Here is an 18,510-nt window from a genome sequence, read left to right as displayed (position 1 = left end):
TAGGGGCTCGGCATTGTAGTTAGTGTTATGTGACGTATGATTATCACGGTTTCTTCATTTTATATCTGTGGGAACTGAGGCTTGGAGAGGTTAATTAATTTGCTTAAGGCCGTGATGAGTACTGGAGGAGGTGAGCTTTAGAATGTCTGATTCCAGAAGCTTCAGTTTGAATCATCCCAAAGGATTTGGAAAGGAGAATGGTATCATTTCACAGGATTCTCTGGAAGCCTTCTGGAAGAGTGGAGTGGAGTTTGGTATTGTGGGAGTTGGAGAGCCTTCTTTTGTAGACTGTCTTACAGGCCGTTTCTCATTCTTTTTTTATTTTATTTTTATTTTTTAATTGTCAGTGGACCTTTATTTTATTTATTTATGTGTGGTGCTGAGGCTTGAACCCAGTGCCTCACACGTGCTAGGCAAGCGCTCTGCCACTGAGCCACAACCCCAGCCCTCTTTCTCATTCTCTGTCTCTCGTGTGTAGATCCTGTTATTTTACAGGGAAGACAAGAGCTAAAAATGTAGGATTGGGTGGCATTCTGAGGCTTGTTGTATCTACCTGCCTGAATGAAACTTGGCAAACTGACAGAGAGATGCAACCCATCTCTTTTAAATGAGAGGCCTTAAAGCAGACCTGTCAACTACTTACCGTGCAACCTAGGTACTTTCTAGAAAAAGGTAGCAAAGAGCAAGGTCTGATGGGCCATGCCTTTACTAGAGTCTTGCTTAAGAAAATCAGTGAGTTTTAGGAATGATTTTAGGTGATTTTAGGAATGATTTTAGTGATTTTAGGAATGTGTGAGGCCATTCAAAGACTATAGGATTCTTAAAACTTTCTGTCCCATAGTTTATCTTGTGCATTAATAAAAATTCTGTAAATGGAGATATTTCTTTTACAGACTTTTTCCCAAATAAATTTTACTCATTTCCTTTCTTAGTTACAACTTCATGACAGTCATTGAATTGAATTTAAAAAAAAAAAAGCAGCAGCACTGACTCTGAAGGGCAGATGCCATCGCACAGTGGACATCAGGGCTGCCTTTGCCTTCTGTTTTTCTTGGGCGTTCTTTGCGTTTGGTCAGGATGAGGAGAAGCTGGTGCCACCCAGTGAACAGTGAGCCAGAGTGCAAGAGCCCTTGCCAGAACTGCCCCTTTCTTTAACTCTGGTGGGAAAATAAGTAGTCCTCTTCGGTTTCTAGGCGGCCAATGCAGTAGTGCCTTACCTAGATGGAAGTGCCTGAAACTTTCAAAATAAAGGGCCATTCTAGAAAGCTCATATTAGGAATGCAGGCTTTTTTTGTTTGTTTGTTTTTTTCCTCTTTTAAAAAAGCGCCAATAGTTTCAAACTGGAGAATCTCACTCCATTCTTTAAATGTTTTGACTGTGCTTTCCATTTAAGAAAGGCAGGTGCTTTGAGCAGCCGTTGGAATTGGTGACCTCCTGGGTGCAGGCAGGCATTGGGGTTAGAAAGACAGTAGCAGCTGCCTCCCCTGTCAGAGAATGGCTGTCCTGCGATGCACCTCAGAGTGGCTTTCCACCTAGAAGCCACCTGTAATGACATCACCTAGTCATTATATTAGGGTTACCAGGGCTTATAGAGTCAGCAGCATGGTGGTTCCCAGGCAGTCTCACAGAGTCCAGTCCTTAGGGAGAACGATCTAAAGTCAGCAGTATTGGTTAAGTGAATCAACCCAGGACCCCTGTGACATTTCAGAAAATGCTGGGCAATTTGTGTTTCTCTTCTGTTCAGCTTCTCAACTAAGTGATAGGCATACATGCTAGATCATATGTGGACTGTAAACTCTGTTGACCCCCAGCTATTGAAGTGGAAAAGGATTATCTTAGGGGCACCTGGTAGATCTTCTATGCTAAAACTCCTCATCCTTTTCTAATAATTACATGACAGAGGGATCTGGCTTAGAATAAAAGTGGGTTTTATTGCCACCATCCTTGGACACTCCAATTCCACATGCTCTATGCAAAGAGAATTTCAGCTCACATGGAATAGCGTCTGGGCAAGAAGCCAGGACCTGCGGAGACGGGGGAGAAGTGTGGCGCTCTCCCCTGAATGCCCTGGGCTGCTGCAGAGAGGTGCGGTGATGCTCTCTGCTCTCTCTGTGCCACTCCTTCCTCTTATTCCTTCAGGCCAGAAGGACTGGGTTTTGTCTGAGAGGTCCTGCTGTCGTTCACCGTGTCGTCCTTGGCCGCCTTTGTTGACAGTGAGTCAAGCACCTTGGCTCCTGGAGCGTAGCCACAGAGGTACCTAACGGAAGTCAGATGGAGAGTATGACCATGCTGAGGAATTGATGTCGATTCCTCTGAAAAGCTCCCCACTAGGTTGGGACCATGCTTTCATGGCACCTTAAAGACATTCTGCGGTTCCTGGTGATAGGTCAGTGGGTCCCCTACATGTCATGTATGGCTTTCTCTGACTGCTTTCAGGATCGTTTCCTTATCTTTGATTTTCAGCAGTTTGATACTGATATGCCTTGGAATTGTTTTTCTTGGTCTTTATTCTGAAAAGTGTTGATATTTTGTCTTATGAGGCAGATAATTTGGACTCAAATTATCTTGAATGGCTACTCTAGAGTTAGTTGAATTCTTTTATATTCAGCTGCTCTGCCTACAACCTGCACCAAACATGCCCAGGGTAGAAGTGGGCCAGAGACCAGTTTATACCCAGCGCTGGGACTCCTCTTCTCTGGTTCTTTCCTTCTTAGAGTTTTCTCCATTCTTTCCAGATGTGGTGGTTGCCTCAAACTCTTTTTTATCCTTCAGGCCCGCATGATTGAGTTTTGTCAGAGAGTTCCAGCTGTCCTTCATGGTGCTGGCTCTGTCCCCTCTCAGGGCGACTCCCTGTGTCAGCACTTCCTTCCCTCTAAATGTCAGCTCCCCTCCACAGTGTGCCTTGTATGGTCACTCTCCAGTGCTTTGGGAAAGTTCCTTCTTGGTGTATTTGTACAGAGTTTACGGTTGCCAGCCATAGGAGGATTGGCTGGTAGGAGCTTAGCCCTCCTAAAGCAGAACCTGCAGGCAATCCCTCTTGATATACAGCCCCACCAAAAGTCTGGTTTCATGGGGCTGGGGCTGTAGTTCAGTGGTAGAGCACCTGCCTTGTGTGGGTGAGACACTGGGTTTGATCCTCAGCACCACGTAAAAATAAAGAAATAAAGGTATTGTGTCCATACAACTAAAAAAATTTTTAAAAGTTTGGTTTCAGTTATTGCTTTTTCTGTCCTGTTTGCCTGTCTCCCTTTTTTCACTTTACATTCTGGAAAATAGTGATAAGTAGGGTGGCCTTTTTAGAGCAGTCTGTGAAATGAGAGTCTTCAGATCTGTCCCGATGGTGTGTGAAGACTTGGGCTGTTAGGAAAGTGACGTCTTTCAGTTATTAACAGCTTAGACGAGCTTTCCCAGAGCAGTGCTATCTCCACACTGCATGTCACTTGCTTCTAGGACGGGCTTCTGAAGCCAGTCCTGGAGACGGACGTTTTCATTCTCTCTCCATAAAGGGTACAGACTGATTTACACGGGGTGCCTGGCAAGGGCTCTTGGACCTTCGAGAAGCTCGTATGGAGCAAGAGAGCCTGTACGTGAGGCATCCACAGGCGGTGGCAACTGCGAGAAGCAGCCCCCTGTATTTGCAGTGGTGCTTTTGGGAGTTTGGAGGGAGGTGGGAGAAGGTGGCCAGGGCCGGCATGTGCAGAAACGCGCAGGCCGAGGTGAGCAGCATGGTTGTGTCCTGTGTGTTTGAGGGTGCCTCTCAGAGGGTCGTCTGTGTGAGAAAGAGTGCGGAAGCAGTAAGGCTTGCAGTAGCCCAGGGGAGGGGTGGTGTAGGCTGGACCAGTGTGTGGGGCACAGAGAGGATGCGTTCAGAGGGGAGCGGGATGCGTGTCCTTGGAGACTTCAAGGCTTCTGGAAGTGGAACGGCTGGAATGCATCATTTTTTTTCCCCAAAGAAAACTATAGCGATATGAGAGAGACTTGAGCTTGTGGACTGCGGATGTGGCCCCATGGTAGAGCGTTTGCCTTACGTGCATGACGCCTTGCGTTCCAGGCCATGCGTTCTGTCCCCTGCACCATGAAAAGAAAAAGAAAAGATGACCAAATCAAGGTTTAAAGTGTGTGGTTTCCAGTTGGAAGAGAACAAGAGATGAGTTTGTTTCTCAGGGCCCTTCTCCTCCTCTCTCAGCCCTTGGCATTCAGATAGAACAGGGAGAAGCCTCTGTTTTGAGAACTTGAATGGTATGCCAGGAGAGTTATTTTTTTAAACTATTTTTTAAGTTGTCAGTGGATCTTTTATTATTTATTTATTTTGCTGAGGATGGAACCCAGGGCCTCACATATGCCAGACAAGCGCTTTACCACTGAGCCACATCTCCAGCCCCCAGGAGAGTTATTTTTTATTACTATTTTTTTTTCCTTTTGAGATAGGTGCTTTCTGAGTTGTACAGGCTGGCCTGGAACTTGCCATCCTCCTTCCTCAGCCTTCCGAATTGCTGGGATTACAGGTGTGCTCCACAACACCTGGCAAGAGTTCTTTAATATTGCTTTCCAAGTAGTGTAGTGGGGAGGAGGGAACGGCCTCTGGGGAGCAACCTTGGGGTGTTCACTTCTTGACTCAGGCGGCCTGAGGCTTTCCTGCTGGCTAGACTTCCATGGAGAGGAGAGGTCATTATAAAGGCCTGTGCCTTAGAAACTTGATAGGTTCTGTTTTTGTATGTGTCCATTCTGCCTTAAAAAATATCTCTCGTGTGAATCAGATGGTAATTGTCCAATGTTGTGATTTCTAGGCGAGTTGAACAGAGGAACCTCCTGAGCTTCTCCAGGTCACGGCTCTACCAAGGCTGGTTGGCCTCACTGGGTGTCGGCGGATCTGGGTGCTTGGGTTTTTTTATTGACTTAATGACTGTAACTCTGATTTTCTCTTTCTGTTTGAGATGAACTCTATGACTGTAAGAAGATTATAAAATAAAGCTACCAGAAATTGGAGTAACCAAAATTATAGAAATTTAAAGGAATTGCTGAAGAGTCATATTGTAGAAATGATTTGCTAATAGTATCAAGTCACTTAATGTAGGTAATCTCTCCCCCTTTCCATTTATTTGTACTTAGTTAATTCAAAGTAAGGAATCTGAGATTGCAAGAATATTATTGCTTCAGGTCATTTGACTAATTAATACCTACATTAGACTTGTGAAGTACCTTGTAATCCCAGCTACTCCCAGCTACTGGGAGCAGTGGGACCAGTACTGAGGCAGGAGAATAGGTAAGTTTGTACCTCAGTGGTAGAGCACTGCCTAGCTTGTGGGAGTCCCTGAGTTTAATCCCTAGTACCACAACCAACCAACCACACAAAAACACCTAAGTCAGAACTGGATTTCAGAACTTTTAGCCAAAGCTCAGTGCATGTTTTTTCTTTTTTACCAAGCTTAAATTTCTTGGAAAGGTACAAGCTTGCTATAAATGAATAATACATCTATATAAATATATAATATGTAAAAATTAAAATGTATATAAAAGCTATATGTAAAACATGTAACAATTAAAACAGGAAGAGGTTGTGCTAATATCATGGTAAATAAAGCAATTGTCAATAATGTCAACAATTTTGGACCATTTCCTCTGTGCTAGGCACTGTGTATGGTCTTATTTTAAAATTTTTTGTTCTGGAGATCGAACCCAGGGCCTGTACATGCTAGGCTCCTAGCACTGAGCTACCTCCACAGACTTTTTTTTTTTTTTTGACACAGAGTCTCATTTCGTTGCCCAGGCTGTACTTGACTTTGAGATCCTCTTTCCTCAACCCCCTATGTAGCTGGAATTACAGGTGTGCATCACCATGCCCAGTGTCTAGGCACTGTGTATGGTCTTTATATAGGGTCTCTCATTTGTTTCTGAACCTCTTTTTTTTTTTTTTTTTTTTTTTGTACTAGGGGTGTTGTAGTGCCGGGCTGCATTTCCAGCCCTTTTAGTTTTTATTTTGAGACAGGGTTTAACTAAATTGCTTAGGGCCTTGCTAAATTGCTGAAGCTGGCCTTGAACTTGGACTCTTGCTTCAGCCTTTTGAGTGCCACTGCACCTGACTTGAACCTTTAACTTTACCATTTTACCTGCATTTTTACAGGGATCATTGCCAACTTTTGTAAGTTATAAATGGAAAACAAGTTCACCCTGTTATTTTCTTCCTACTTTCCCTTCCTTCTCTGCTCTTCCTGGACATGCCCCACCTCTTGGTGTTCATTGATGAATGAGTCCCTTGGGGGATCCAGGAGTTGTGGTGCTTCTCTTTTGGAGTTGCCTCTGCTCCTCTCCACCGCTCACCACAGCTGCGTTTCACACGGGTGTGCAGGGGTTGGGTACACGTGATGTGTGTCTGTGCCTCTTCTGGAGCCTCATTTTCCCAGTTCCCGAGCTCCATGATGGGCTGCTCTCTTCAGTTAGAGGAGGAGCAGGCTGGAAGACTGAAGTTGGCTGCTGTGGCCTTTCTGTCCGTCTGTCTGGAAACAGTGTGTTCTCAATGGGTCATTACAGAAATGAGTGGTGTGTGCCATGGCACTGGAGGCGAGGCTGTGGCCCTGGTGGGCCAAGGGCAGTCAGAGAGGACAGTATTTTAAGTGTGTTAAAATTGCTGCATTGAGTAGGCGGCAGAGTTCTAGACCATGACTGCTGTCCTTCCTGTTTTACTGTGATGAGAAGGAAGGTGTGATGATAGAAATGAAGGCTTTTGTGAACAACGCAAATGGAAGGACGAGGGAGGCACCAAGGGAGCAGTGTGTGTGAAACCAGGATGATGACTGGTGGATTTTTTGTTTAGGTAAAAATACTGAGAGACTTCCTAATTCCTCTCTAATTAACATTCTTTAATATTCTTAAATATATTGATTATTTGTTGATAGCTTTGATCTTTTTAGGTCTTTCTTTCATATTCTGAAAATCGAATGGAAGGGCTCAGTGGCGTGCGGTTTCCAGCGCATTCACTCGTAATGTATAGAACACTTGTTGAACGTCTGCTGTGCACCAGGAACTAGGCGCTGCTCGTTCTGGTCAATGTCATACTAGTGATTAGAGCATTACTTTGCAAGTCATTCTTCAGGTTCACAAGTTACCAAAGTGTGACCATAAAGTCTCTGGTAGCACAGTGCTGTAATATCACCAAGAAATGCAGTGTTGGGGTGGGAGCTGTTCTAATTTGAAACTGAACAATGTCATTAAAGATGACAATTTTTCCTAAATGTCAGGCACTACCTCTTGTTGACCAGTTTCTTTTACATTCTCTCAGCTCTTCTCAAACTCCTGATCAGCTGATGCCGATCTCTGTGTCTGCCTTTAGAAATGTGGAGTCTTTTTGTCCTGATTTTGGTGCCAAAACCAATAATGGTTATTTAGTTGCGCTTTTGTCTTGGCATTAAGCATCATAGCTTTGAAGTGAAACTTGAAAGAAATCCCCCCTCTTCCTCCCTTACCTCACCTGAACTTTAGTTTATATTTGCAAAGTTTGTAAGGGCAGACCCTTGTGTTTATGGGGAAGAGGTGTTGTCCTTGGATAAGGAACTTCAGTTATTCCTGAAATACTGATTGCTTTACTGTCTTTTGGAGACCAACTCAATCAAGGTGTCTCAGTGGTGGCACCAGTGACATTGTAGACTGATCATTCTTCATTTGCCAGGGGAAGACTGTCCTTTGCCTTGTAAAATTTAGCAGCATTCTGGTCTCTTCCCACCCAAATAGCTCAGCCTCCTTCCTAGTTGTGACAACCAGAAATGTCTGCAGACATTGCTAGATGTCCCCTGGTGGGTGTGAGGGGGCCACTCCTGCTGGAAAACCCCTGCTCTGAATTTCCTGTCTTTTCCTTGTGCACCCAAGGCTGCCTGCTTGCGAGGCAAGCCCTTGGCCACTTAGCCCATCACCGTCCCTGCTCTCAGTCCTTACAGCAGACTCGCGCTGACCACGGTTGTTGGTCAGCCAACCACAGAAAAGCTGCAGTATTGATGCTGTGTTTCTGTAAATGCTACCACATTTCGTTTCTCCGATGACTACTCTGATGGTTAAAATGCGGTTCTCTGTACCTGAACATCTTGCTGTCAGTTCTGGTCCAGGGAAGGTGCACCAGGGCGAGCAGAGGTCCGAGGTATACTGTTCCTAGAATCAGTGGTGGTTGTTGCTTCCTTGCCTCTTGATACCCAAGTGATGGATTTTAATAAGCTTACTAAAAAAATTGGTGGCATAATTTAGACAACACCACGTTGCTCCTCTATCTCTATGGCTCCACCCAGGTCTTATAAAAATAAGTAGGTTCTCTTGGTTTGGTTCATTTTGTAAACCAGTTGGATTATTTCAGGTGTGTCAGATCATGATTATATTAGGTTTTTTTGTTTCTCCTTTTCACATTTTGGTTGCCTGTAGGATTGTTAAGTTTGTCTTATAAATAACTTCAGTTTTTGTGGACAGCATAATGCCGTGGTGTTGTAGCTGTCGGGTGCCCATGTTCCTGACTCCAAAGCTGTACTTTTCCCTTTGCACTAATACTTTTCAAAATTTGGTGTGCACAGCAGTCATGTGAGTCTTCTGAAATACAGATCCCAACAGGGCTGCTCAGGGCCTTGGTTCTGTCTCACAGTTCCAGTGATGTCACTGTCACTGGGCTGTGGATAACACAGGGTGCTCTGGCTGTGCTGTTTTCTGATCACTAATTCAGCTGTAGATAATCCTCGTGGAGATTAGCCCACAAAGTTGATAATCTACATGTGAATATTCAGGCTTTGAGTTTTTCAGTTTTTTACTTTACGAGGTGTGTCTTCCCTGCCAGACTTAGCTATGACTGTCCACTGCTCCAGCTAAGATGCTTTGTTCAGCAAACTGGCAGAATCCCATTTGGTGAGAAGCGAATGCTAGGTGTGTTAGGAATGAAGAGTCAGTGGTGGGGTGGGTGCATTGGAGGAGTCTGAACAGCTAAGGTGGACCTTATTTATGTTTTTACATTTCTGAAATTGGATGTCTTAATAAAACTTGCCAAATGGTGCTCCCTGGGGAGCCAGCAGCTGCTGAGATGGGAACTTGCAGGCTCCCTCCTGGCTGCTCTCTCCTCCTGGCTTGGGCCTCAGCAGCTTGGTTCGGTTGCTGAGTCCTAGCTTAGGCCTTCTACCACAGACTCAGGGTTTTGTGCAAGTCAAACATGCTTCGGGGCAAGATAGATTTTGGTGCCTCTTGCTTGACTCTGACATCTGGTATCTGCAGCAGCATACCTGCTGCAGATCCTTCTTCATTGTGATTGGGCAGGAACTCCTGTGGGGCTGAGGTAAAATACATTCCAAGTGACCAGTTATTTCACATAATGGATGGCGTGTACATTAGGAATACAGTTTCCATGGTGACTTTGGAGTGAAGAAGTTAGTAAAGTTGGCCTCAGCTTAGCAGGGAAGGACTGGGCCGGAGTGAGGAGCACAGCGAGAAGCCAGCTCTTGAAGCCACTAGCTGTGTCGTCCCTCTGGGTGTCAGTTTGTTCATGATTAAAGCAACAGTGGACCATGTCAACTCCAGGGCCCTTCAGACTTTGAATTAATTAGCTCCTAAATCTGCTAGATTGAATTAGTTCAAGTATGAGGACTCGGCTTCAAGAACATAGAAGTGACTCATTCTGACGAGCAGAGGGTGTGACAGGAGGCATCTATGGGCAGAGGGGTCTCTGGGGGAGACTGCTTTTGTACAGGGAAAGGAGAGGTGTTTTAAGGTGGGCCGAGCTTGATGGTTTGGCCATGGGAGAACCTTCAAACCACTTTGGGTACAGTTGACACACCAAGCCAGGTAGACGTTATCTTCAGCACAAGGGAAGTGTCTGTCGTTGACAGTAAGATGATGCCCCTGGCTTTCTAAAAAGACCCTTCTCCCTGAGATGCTCTTCATTTCTTGAGAATAAAATGATGGTTCCCCATCACTGGGACTAATTGACTAAAAATTCTATAAAAATAAACTGAGCTGTCCACGTACTGACTGCGGTCATTAACGATTTGAGACTCACATGGCAAGGTGAATAACAAAGCTACCAACTTCACTGGAGGTAAACTGTGCTTATCTGAGATATGGTTCAGATAAATTTTTTTTGTTTATAATATTGTTCTACCCTTTGAGGTACCAACCCTTGTTTTATGAAGCAGATGCTGCCTTGCATATATGGATCACTTTGCTTAGGATTGACTTCACGGACAGAAGATGTGGCTTTTTGCTTCACTGAGCAGGTCTAGTTTGAGAAGGAAGCAAGCTTTGGTCTGTGCAGTCAGCATGTAGGTGGGCACTGAGGGGAGGTGACTGATCTCAACCCCCAGGTAGATCAAAAAGGATAGGCTGTGCCTTTTTTTTCTTGTTTTATATTCCTCCCAAAAGCCTCAAAGTTGGGGGATTTCTAAGTTTGTTTTAGAATTTATGGGCAGGCTGGAGGACTTGGGGCTGGGAACTAGACTCCCAGGTCCACTCTGCCACCTCGTGTTCTCTGGGAAGGATATTTTTAATCTCCGTAGGTCGTATTAGCTGGAGAATCCTCAGCATCAGTTTGTTTCACAAGAAAATTGGTTAACAATGAATAAAGTTTAGATGTGAAATCCTTGTACAGTTTTTGAACTGTAAGGCAGTTATTATTTCTGAAAGGTATATGCTTGATTTTACAAGTGGTAGGTAGTCAGGCCAAATAAGTCATTAGATTTAGCTAGTCTTCTTGGACCTAAGGACAGTTTTGGATCTGCTTTGTAATGCAGCATTGATTTCTTGTGTTTTTCCCTTGTTCCAGGTGGTCCGTACTGAGAAGAACAGTTTGAACAATCGATTCTTGCCCTGGAATGAGATTGAAACAGAGGCCATCCTGTCCATTGATGATGATGCTCACCTCCGCCATGATGAAATCATGTTTGGGTTTCGGTGAGGACTTTTTCAATCAAGAACACTTGAGTGTGCAAGTGATAGAAAACCAACTCAGGCCTAGATTAGGGAGAAGAATGGATTTCTTGGCTGACAGTGATGAGAATTCCTCGGAGGTAGAAAGGACTAATGCCAGCGTGTCTGTCCAGGGACTCTGGTGTTGGACTCCATTTCTTGTCCTCCCCAGCTCTGCTCTGCTCCTCTGCTCTCACATAGGCTCTTCCCTGAGGCCAGGGAGATGGGATTTTTTGATTGGCTGGACCAGGGTTACTCACCTGTTCCTGGAGCTGCAGGTGTATCATTCTTTTTTTTTTTTTTTTTTGGGTGCTGGGGATCGAACCCAGGGCCTTGTGCTTGTAAGGCAAGCACTCTACCGACTGAGCTATCTCCCTAGCCCCAGTGTATCATTCTTAACCCCAAACCCTGTAGGCTTAGAATAGAAGCAAGGGATATTCTCTCAAAAAAATCCAAACCTTGCGACAGAGAAATGGGAACCAACTCTCAGGCAGGTAGAAGGAGCGTGTTGCTGTGTGTTGAAGCAGTACAGAATCCTGGGCCTGGGAACATGGTGGGGTGCAGGGGAAAAGAGGTGCAGTAGGGTAGTAGAAAGATGAGGGAGGAGGAGAAGGTGGCGGTAGTGTTGGTGGCGGTGGTACTTGACATTTGTGGTGCCCATATTGTGTGCCGGGGACTAGCTGAGCACTTTGGTTTATCTCAGAACTCCTAGAATTTAAGTTGTAGTCATATCCGCCTTATAAAGGAGTAAATGGAGATAGCAGAGAACAGAGCCACAGAGCCAGAAAGTTAGTGGCAGACAGAGCAGGAATTCAAATGCAGGGTTGTGTGACTCCAGAATTCACTCAACCGCTGTGCTGTGCTGTTTTCTTGAATCTCAGTACACACATGCTATATGGCGTAAGCGTCTCAGCCGAGAATGTTACAGGTAACTGGTGTGTGGGTTAGGTCAGTCTGTTACATATCCACAGGGAGGTAAGTGCAAAAATTGAGGGTGAGCCTTTAGAAACTTTTAAAGCAGTTTGACATTGCTGTGACATCAAGTGTGTGATAACTTTTCTTGCAGTTCATGTTTTGGTATTGTTTACTGAACATAATTTTTATATGTTTTACTCATTTAATGTATAATTCAGGGGCTTTTAGTGTAATCACTACAATTTTAGAAAATTTCATCACCACTAAAAGAAACCCTGTGCTGGGACTGGGGTTGTGGCTTAGTGTTAGAGCGCTTGCCTAGCATGTGTGAGGCAGTGGGTTCAGTTCTCAGCACTGCATATAAATACATATATAAATATAAATAAAGGCCCATGGACAACTAAAATAAATATTTAAAAGAAAAGAAACCCTGTGCCCATGAGCAGCCCCTCTCTATTTTCCTCCCACCCTTCTAAGTTCTAGGCAGCCACTAAGCTTTGTGTCTATGACTTGCCTATTCTGGGCATTCATGTAAGTGAAACTACGCAGGAAGTGGCCTTTGTGACTGGTTCTTTCACTTAACCTGATGATTCCAAGGTTCATTGGTCTAGTAGCATGTGCCAGTGCTTCCTGCCTTTGATGGGATAGACCACACTTTGTCCATTCATCCACTGATGAACATTTGGGTCTTTGCTACTTCTTGACTGTTACCAATAATGCTACTACACACATCCATGTGCAAGTGTTCGTATGAACGTTTCATTTCTCTAGAGTCTATACCTGTGAGTGGAATGACTGATAACAGGGCAGTTGTGTTAACCTTTTGAGGACCTTCCAGACTGCTTTCCAAAGCACTGTATCATTTTACGTTCTTACGGCAGTGTGCGAGGGCTCCACTTTCTCCACATTCCTATGAATACTTGTTCTTTTCTGTTTATTTCTAGCCATCATAAGTTGGTATGAAGTGGTAGCTCATTTTAATTTTATTTATTTTTATAATGACTAATGATGAGCCTCTTTGCATGTGACCTGTTGCCCATTTGCATATCTTCTTTGGAGAAGAGAAATGTCTGTTCAGATCCTGTTCCACTTTGTTGGCACTATTTATCCTGTTATTATCGAGTTGTAAAGCTGTGTATTCTAGAAGCAAGTCCCTTATCAGATAAGAGTTGCAAATAGTTTTGCTCAGTTGATGGTTTCTCTTTTCACTTTGTGCCCTTGAAGCACAAAGTTTTATATATTGATGAAGTCCAGGTTAGCTTTGTTATCTTTGTACTTTTGGTCATATTTTAGAAACCATGCAGTTTATATATTTATTTTTAAAAGGAGGAGAGATTTGTTTTGACTTATAGTTTCTGAGGTTTTTTTTTTTTTTTTGGGTGCTGGGGATACGAACCCAGGGCCTTGTGCTCGCAAGGCAAGCACTCTACCGACTGAGCTATCTCCCCAGCCCCCTAGTTTCTGAGGTTTTTAGTCCATGGTGACTTGACTGAGCAGAACATCTTGGAGGGAAGGGTGTGGTGGAGCAAAGCTCCTCGCCTCATGGCAGCCAGGAAGCAAAGGTATGCATTTCATTTTTATTGTATTTTACAAAAGTTCACAATATGTTGGGAAAAATTAGTTGTGTATTTCAGCTAGTTTGAGAAGCTCTGGAGTAGATTTCCTGGAGGTTCTTGTGCAAATTGAGTTTGGATTGCAGATGGAGAGCTCTTTCTCTGCAGTGCAGCTGTACTTCCCTTCTGTTTGCTGGAGGTCTCCCTGACCTGCCTACCCTCAGGTTTCCTTGGCTTAGGTCTGTGAGTGCAGAGGTGCAGATGAAAGCCCCAGCTTTATTGCTGTGTGTGTCTTATATCCACTTATGAAGAACGACTCCACATATTTCTGACACATTAGAACGTCTATTCTTTCTCTCCCCACCAGCCTCTCACAATTCCTTTGGCCTACTAGATTGTTGAAGCAAGTCTGTTGCTGTCTGTGGTTTAAAAAAATTTCTGCTAAACTGGATGTGTTCCCTTGTACACAAAAATAAATGGCTATCTGCCTGTATGAAAGAAGAAAGCCATGTCGTGATTCCAGAATGCCTTTGCTATGCAGATGTTGCTGTAGGTGGTGGGGAGAGGGAATGTATCATGGCAGTGTAGAACCTTTGGAGGGGCCTTGGAGCTGTACACAGAGCCATGGGTGTTCACAGGAGAGCTGACAGTCACCTCTCACTCCCAAGAATGATTTAGATAAAGAGGCTCAGCTTCCATGAGCTCGAAGTTTATTTAGAGACTGGTATTACTTGTCTTTTGCAGCTTCCAATTTATGAAAACTTTTGACTTTTTCCGTGCCATTTCTCAGCAGATTTCCAAGTGGTGAGAAAATAACAGGAAGCCTTTTAATGCTCTCTTAACAGTCATTTGAAATCTGAGGTGTAGCCTCAGGTAATGGAACTGGTTCCGCCTAACCTCTCCCACCCTGACTCTTCTCGTTTGGGCATCCTTTGATCTGAAGGCTTATTCTTATTAACCTCCTCAGTTTACTTACTTCACCTGAATGAGAATGAAACAGACTAAGGTCTGAAGTGAAAGGGAAAGTATAAGAACTCTTCCCTCTGGCAAAAGGTGGATCTTGATAGACTCAAACTTCTGCAGCCAGGCAGGAGGCAGATGTGGGGCGGGTGGTGTGGGGCATACGTCCACACAGCAGAGTGAGTGATCAGGGCAGCATCTGCAGTCCTCAGATAGTGAACACGAAGTCGTACTCTGATTCCACTGAGCAGAGGCATCTGGAAGTCAGATCCATAGAGGCAGGTAGAATGGGTGGGTGCCTGGGGCTGTGGAAGGGGAGTGGCGAGTCGGTGTTTAAGGGACAGAGTTTCATTTGGTGAAGATGAAAGTTCCGCATGTAGGTGGTGATGGTGGTTGCACAGCCACTGAACTACACATCCCTAAAAGGTTAAAATGGCAGATTTTGTTTGTATAGTTTGCCACAATCAAAAAATTATCAATTGTCTAAAAAAACCTACATGTAAGGCTATTGTAATAGGAGTTGTGATTTGTCATCTGTTGGACTAGATTAGTTGTCCTCAAACTTACTAGGAGAGGAACTCTTTTTTTTTTTTTTTTGGCGGTGTTGGGGATTGAACCCAGGGCCTTGTGCTTGCCAGGCAAGCACTCTACCAGCTGAGCTATGTCCCGAGCCTGAGAGGAACTCTTTAAAGTGGAATCTTCTGGTTCAGGAATTGAAGCCTCTTGTAAGGGGTGGTGGTGTTTCTTAGGCAGCTTGAATCTCCTGAAGACCTTCTAAATCCTATTGGCTGTGGTGGAGCTGATGTCTTTCAGCTCTCCAATTTCAGCCTGTTTGAGGACTGGTTTTATTTATTTTACTTTGCCTATAAATTTGGAAATGCTATAGAAGTTTCTCTTGAAACTTTTCAAACATACTGTAACACCCTGAATTCTCAATTTACTTCTTGGATTTATTGGAACCTCTCATTTGAATGGGTCTGCAGAGCACTTCTTACTATACAGGTTTCTCCCACAGCCCTGCTCAGTTTAGGAATCAGGACTGTGCACTTGAGTCTCTTGTGGTCAGACCAGTGGACCCTCACTGTGGACCCTCTGAGAGAAAGAAAAGAATGTGCACAGGAAAATGACGGAGCGTGTGCCTTACTGAACTCATGCCTGGTGCTCATTAAGAGGAAGCCTTGTTAAAGAAGGAAAATTAAATGCAAATAAATAGAAATGGATCTCTTCTTCTTGCTGCTTAGGAGATCACTGTACATGCCACATTCTGGAGACCCATTCCCACCTCAGGACTGGAGAGATGCTGGCTGTCATAAATTAGTGGGGTAGTACGCAGTGCTTATTAAGGAGGCTGCATATGATATGGTTTATTTCTTTTTATCCTATGTGGCTTGTGATTGATTTTATTAAAAAAAAAAAAAAAAAAAAAGTAAAAGGCGAGGGCCAGAGAGCCTGCAAGGTGAAGGCACTCCTTTTGAGTGCTCCTGATGGCTCAAGAGCTGCGTACTCAGGTGTGTGTGTGCTTGTGTTTTTGAGGGTGTGGAGAGAAGCACGGGACCGCATTGTGGGCTTTCCTGGCCGGTACCATGCATGGGACATCCCTCACCAGTCCTGGCTCTACAACTCCAACTACTCCTGTGAGCTGTCCATGGTGCTGACAGGTGCTGCCTTCTTCCACAAGGTAAGACAAGCTGGTTACAGTGGCATCCTCTTGGTAGCAGTTGCATCTTTGGTAGTAAAATTCCATCCTCACGTTAGCTCTCCTCCTGCTTCTTATTTTGGCTCTTCTGTGCTAGAAGTGAGTTATTCTTATTTTTAAAGACTCCAGTCAGCATGCTTAGAGAGACTGTAGGATAAAAAGTTAGGATGAGGGCTGCCTGTACAGTTGCATGCAGGCTGTGAAGACCAGTTTCTCTCTCCGGGTGTAGGCACTCCCTCTGTGTCAATACAGAGCCTGTGCTAAAGGAGCTGTTAGACAGCTTCCAGTTTCAGCATCGCCGTCCCAGACAAGCCCTGCATCAGCAGGCTGAACCTGGCACTCTTCTGACTCGGAGTGACCACTGCTGTCCCTGCCAGTTCTGCCTGAGTTCCTCAGCTTGTCACTTTCCCCAGGTCTCCTATCCTGATCTTCACTGAACACCCAAAGTGTGCACCCCTTCAGTCATCGAACCTCTCCCGTATTGTTAGCACTGTGTTGTGCTGTGTTTTTGCTCCTGACCCATCTTCCTTCTGTTTCTCTTTTAAAGTAGTCACTGGCCATATGTGGCCACATGTGGCTAATGAACATCTGAGAAGTGACTGGTCAGAGTTGAGATGGGCTCTAAGAGTGAAGTGTACACCAGGTCTAAATGTAAAATATCTCAATAACGTCTTACATTGATAACATGATGAAGGGAAATTATTTTGGATATACTGTGTACAGAAAATACTAATTTTTACTTTTTTTTTCTTTTGGTGGTGCTAGAGTCAAGCCCAGGGCTTTAAGCATGCCAGTCATGAATGGTGCCAGTGAGCTGTGCCTCTAACCGTCTTTTTACTTTTAAAAAATGTGACTACCAGGAGATTAAAATAGACATGGGGGCTTGCATGGTATTTCTGCTGAGTGTGCTGCCCTGTCCTCAGCCTGCTGAGGCTTCTACCAGACTCTGAGTGAGCAGTTCCCCTCTACTGCCCCCTGCACAGAATGCCCCACCATCCCTCCACCTGATCCAACCTGGCTCTTCTCTTGAGGACATTGTTTTCTCTCAGCAATGCCCTGTAGGCTGTGAGCTGACTTGTTTCCTCGCATTTGTTTTTTTAGAGGAAGGTATAGAGAGCATTTTCATTGTTTACCCATGATGCTTCTGGATGCTGACCTCTCAACTAATATCAAAAGTCTCATTGGGGGCTTGTGATCTGTTTTGTTGCTGCCATCTACCAGCCTTCTGCTCATTCACTCAGTCATTGTGGTAGGTAGTTTTTTGTCCCTGTGACCAAAATACCTGACCAGAACAACTTAAAGGAGGAAAAGTTTATCTGGGGCTCATGGTTTCCAAGGTTCAGTCCATGGTCACCTGGGGCTCCATTGCTGTGGACTTGAAGTGAGGTGGAACATCATGGTGGAAGGGATGTTGCAGAGGAAAGCTGCTGAGAGAGAGAGGGAGAGAGGGGCAGGCAGACAAACACAGACAGACAGACCAGGACAAGATATAGTTCCTAACAGCATATCCCCAGTGACCTACTTCCTCTAGCCATATCTCACTTCCTGTTAGTGCATTCAAATCATCGAATGTATTAATCCACAGATGAAGTTAAAGTTCTCATAATTCAATCTTTCCACATGTAAACACTCCTGGATCACCTAACATAAGACTTTTTAGGGACATTAAAATCCAGACCATAATAGTCATCAAAAACATTGGCTCCTTTTGTCTCAGTGTCCACTGTATGCCACCTGTCATTGTGGGTGCCTTCGTTGTCCTCAAGGAAGACCATCCGCCATGCTGTCTACCCTTTAAGTGGTGAAGGAGCCCAGGGGTCTAGCTGCTGCGTGCTGCCCTTCTGACCTTGTGTCTTCCTAGGCCTTCTCATACTCTGAAGGTGTCACGGCTTTTCCTCGCACTTACAAACTGAAGCTTTCCGTATCTATATTCCAGCCGTGACCTTTTGCTGAGATTTGTACATGTGTATTGAATTTTTTTTTCAAGATGTTTCCTTTATGTCCTTCAGGTATTTCAAACTGAATTTTCCCCCAAAATGCTCCCAATCTCTTCCCCAACTCTTCTGGTGTTTTCTTCCATATATATTTCATATCTTAGCACATCACATAAAACAGAACTTTGGAAGTCATTTTATTGCCAGTAGCAGTGGTGCATAGCTGTAATCCTAGTGACTTAGGAAGCTGAGGCAGAAGGATCCCAAGTTCCAGGCCAGCTTCAGCGATTTAGCGAGACCTTGTCTTAGAATAAAAAATAAAAAGGACTGGGAAAAAAGACTGGGGATGTAGCTTAGTGGGAAAGTGTCCTGGGGTTCAGTCCCTAGGATTAAAAAAAAAGTTCTCTTTTTAAGAGACATTCGAACTAGCCTCCGAAGTCATTAAATCTCCAGCTGTTTTTTTCTTTTTAAAATAAATTTAATAAATGACACTCATGTACTTAGTCCATTCTTGAAGTTTGCCCTTGTGTTTCCA

At 44.4% G+C, this 18,510-nt stretch overlaps 1 protein-coding gene across 4 annotated transcripts in view; it reads left to right on the top strand.

The window, feature by feature from the left end:
- Extl3 (exostosin like glycosyltransferase 3) overlaps positions 1-18,510 on the top strand; it is a 123,644-nt gene that overhangs the window by 95,437 nt on the left and 9,697 nt on the right. For all 4 annotated transcript variants that reach the window (XM_047549969.1, XM_047549968.1, XM_047549970.1 and 1 more), the window contains exons 4-5: positions 10,775-10,902; positions 15,879-16,023. In XM_047549969.1, coding sequence (XP_047405925.1) covers positions 10,775-10,902; positions 15,879-16,023 — 273 coding nt within the window. The remainder of the gene's footprint in view (positions 1-10,774; positions 10,903-15,878; positions 16,024-18,510) is intronic.

Source organism: Sciurus carolinensis, chromosome 4, assembly GCF_902686445.1.
Source record: "Sciurus carolinensis chromosome 4, mSciCar1.2, whole genome shotgun sequence".
NCBI lineage: Eukaryota > Metazoa > Chordata > Mammalia > Rodentia > Sciuridae > Sciurus > Sciurus carolinensis.
Note: the sequence above shows the minus strand (reverse complement) of the source record. Positions and strands in the feature narration are given on the sequence as shown.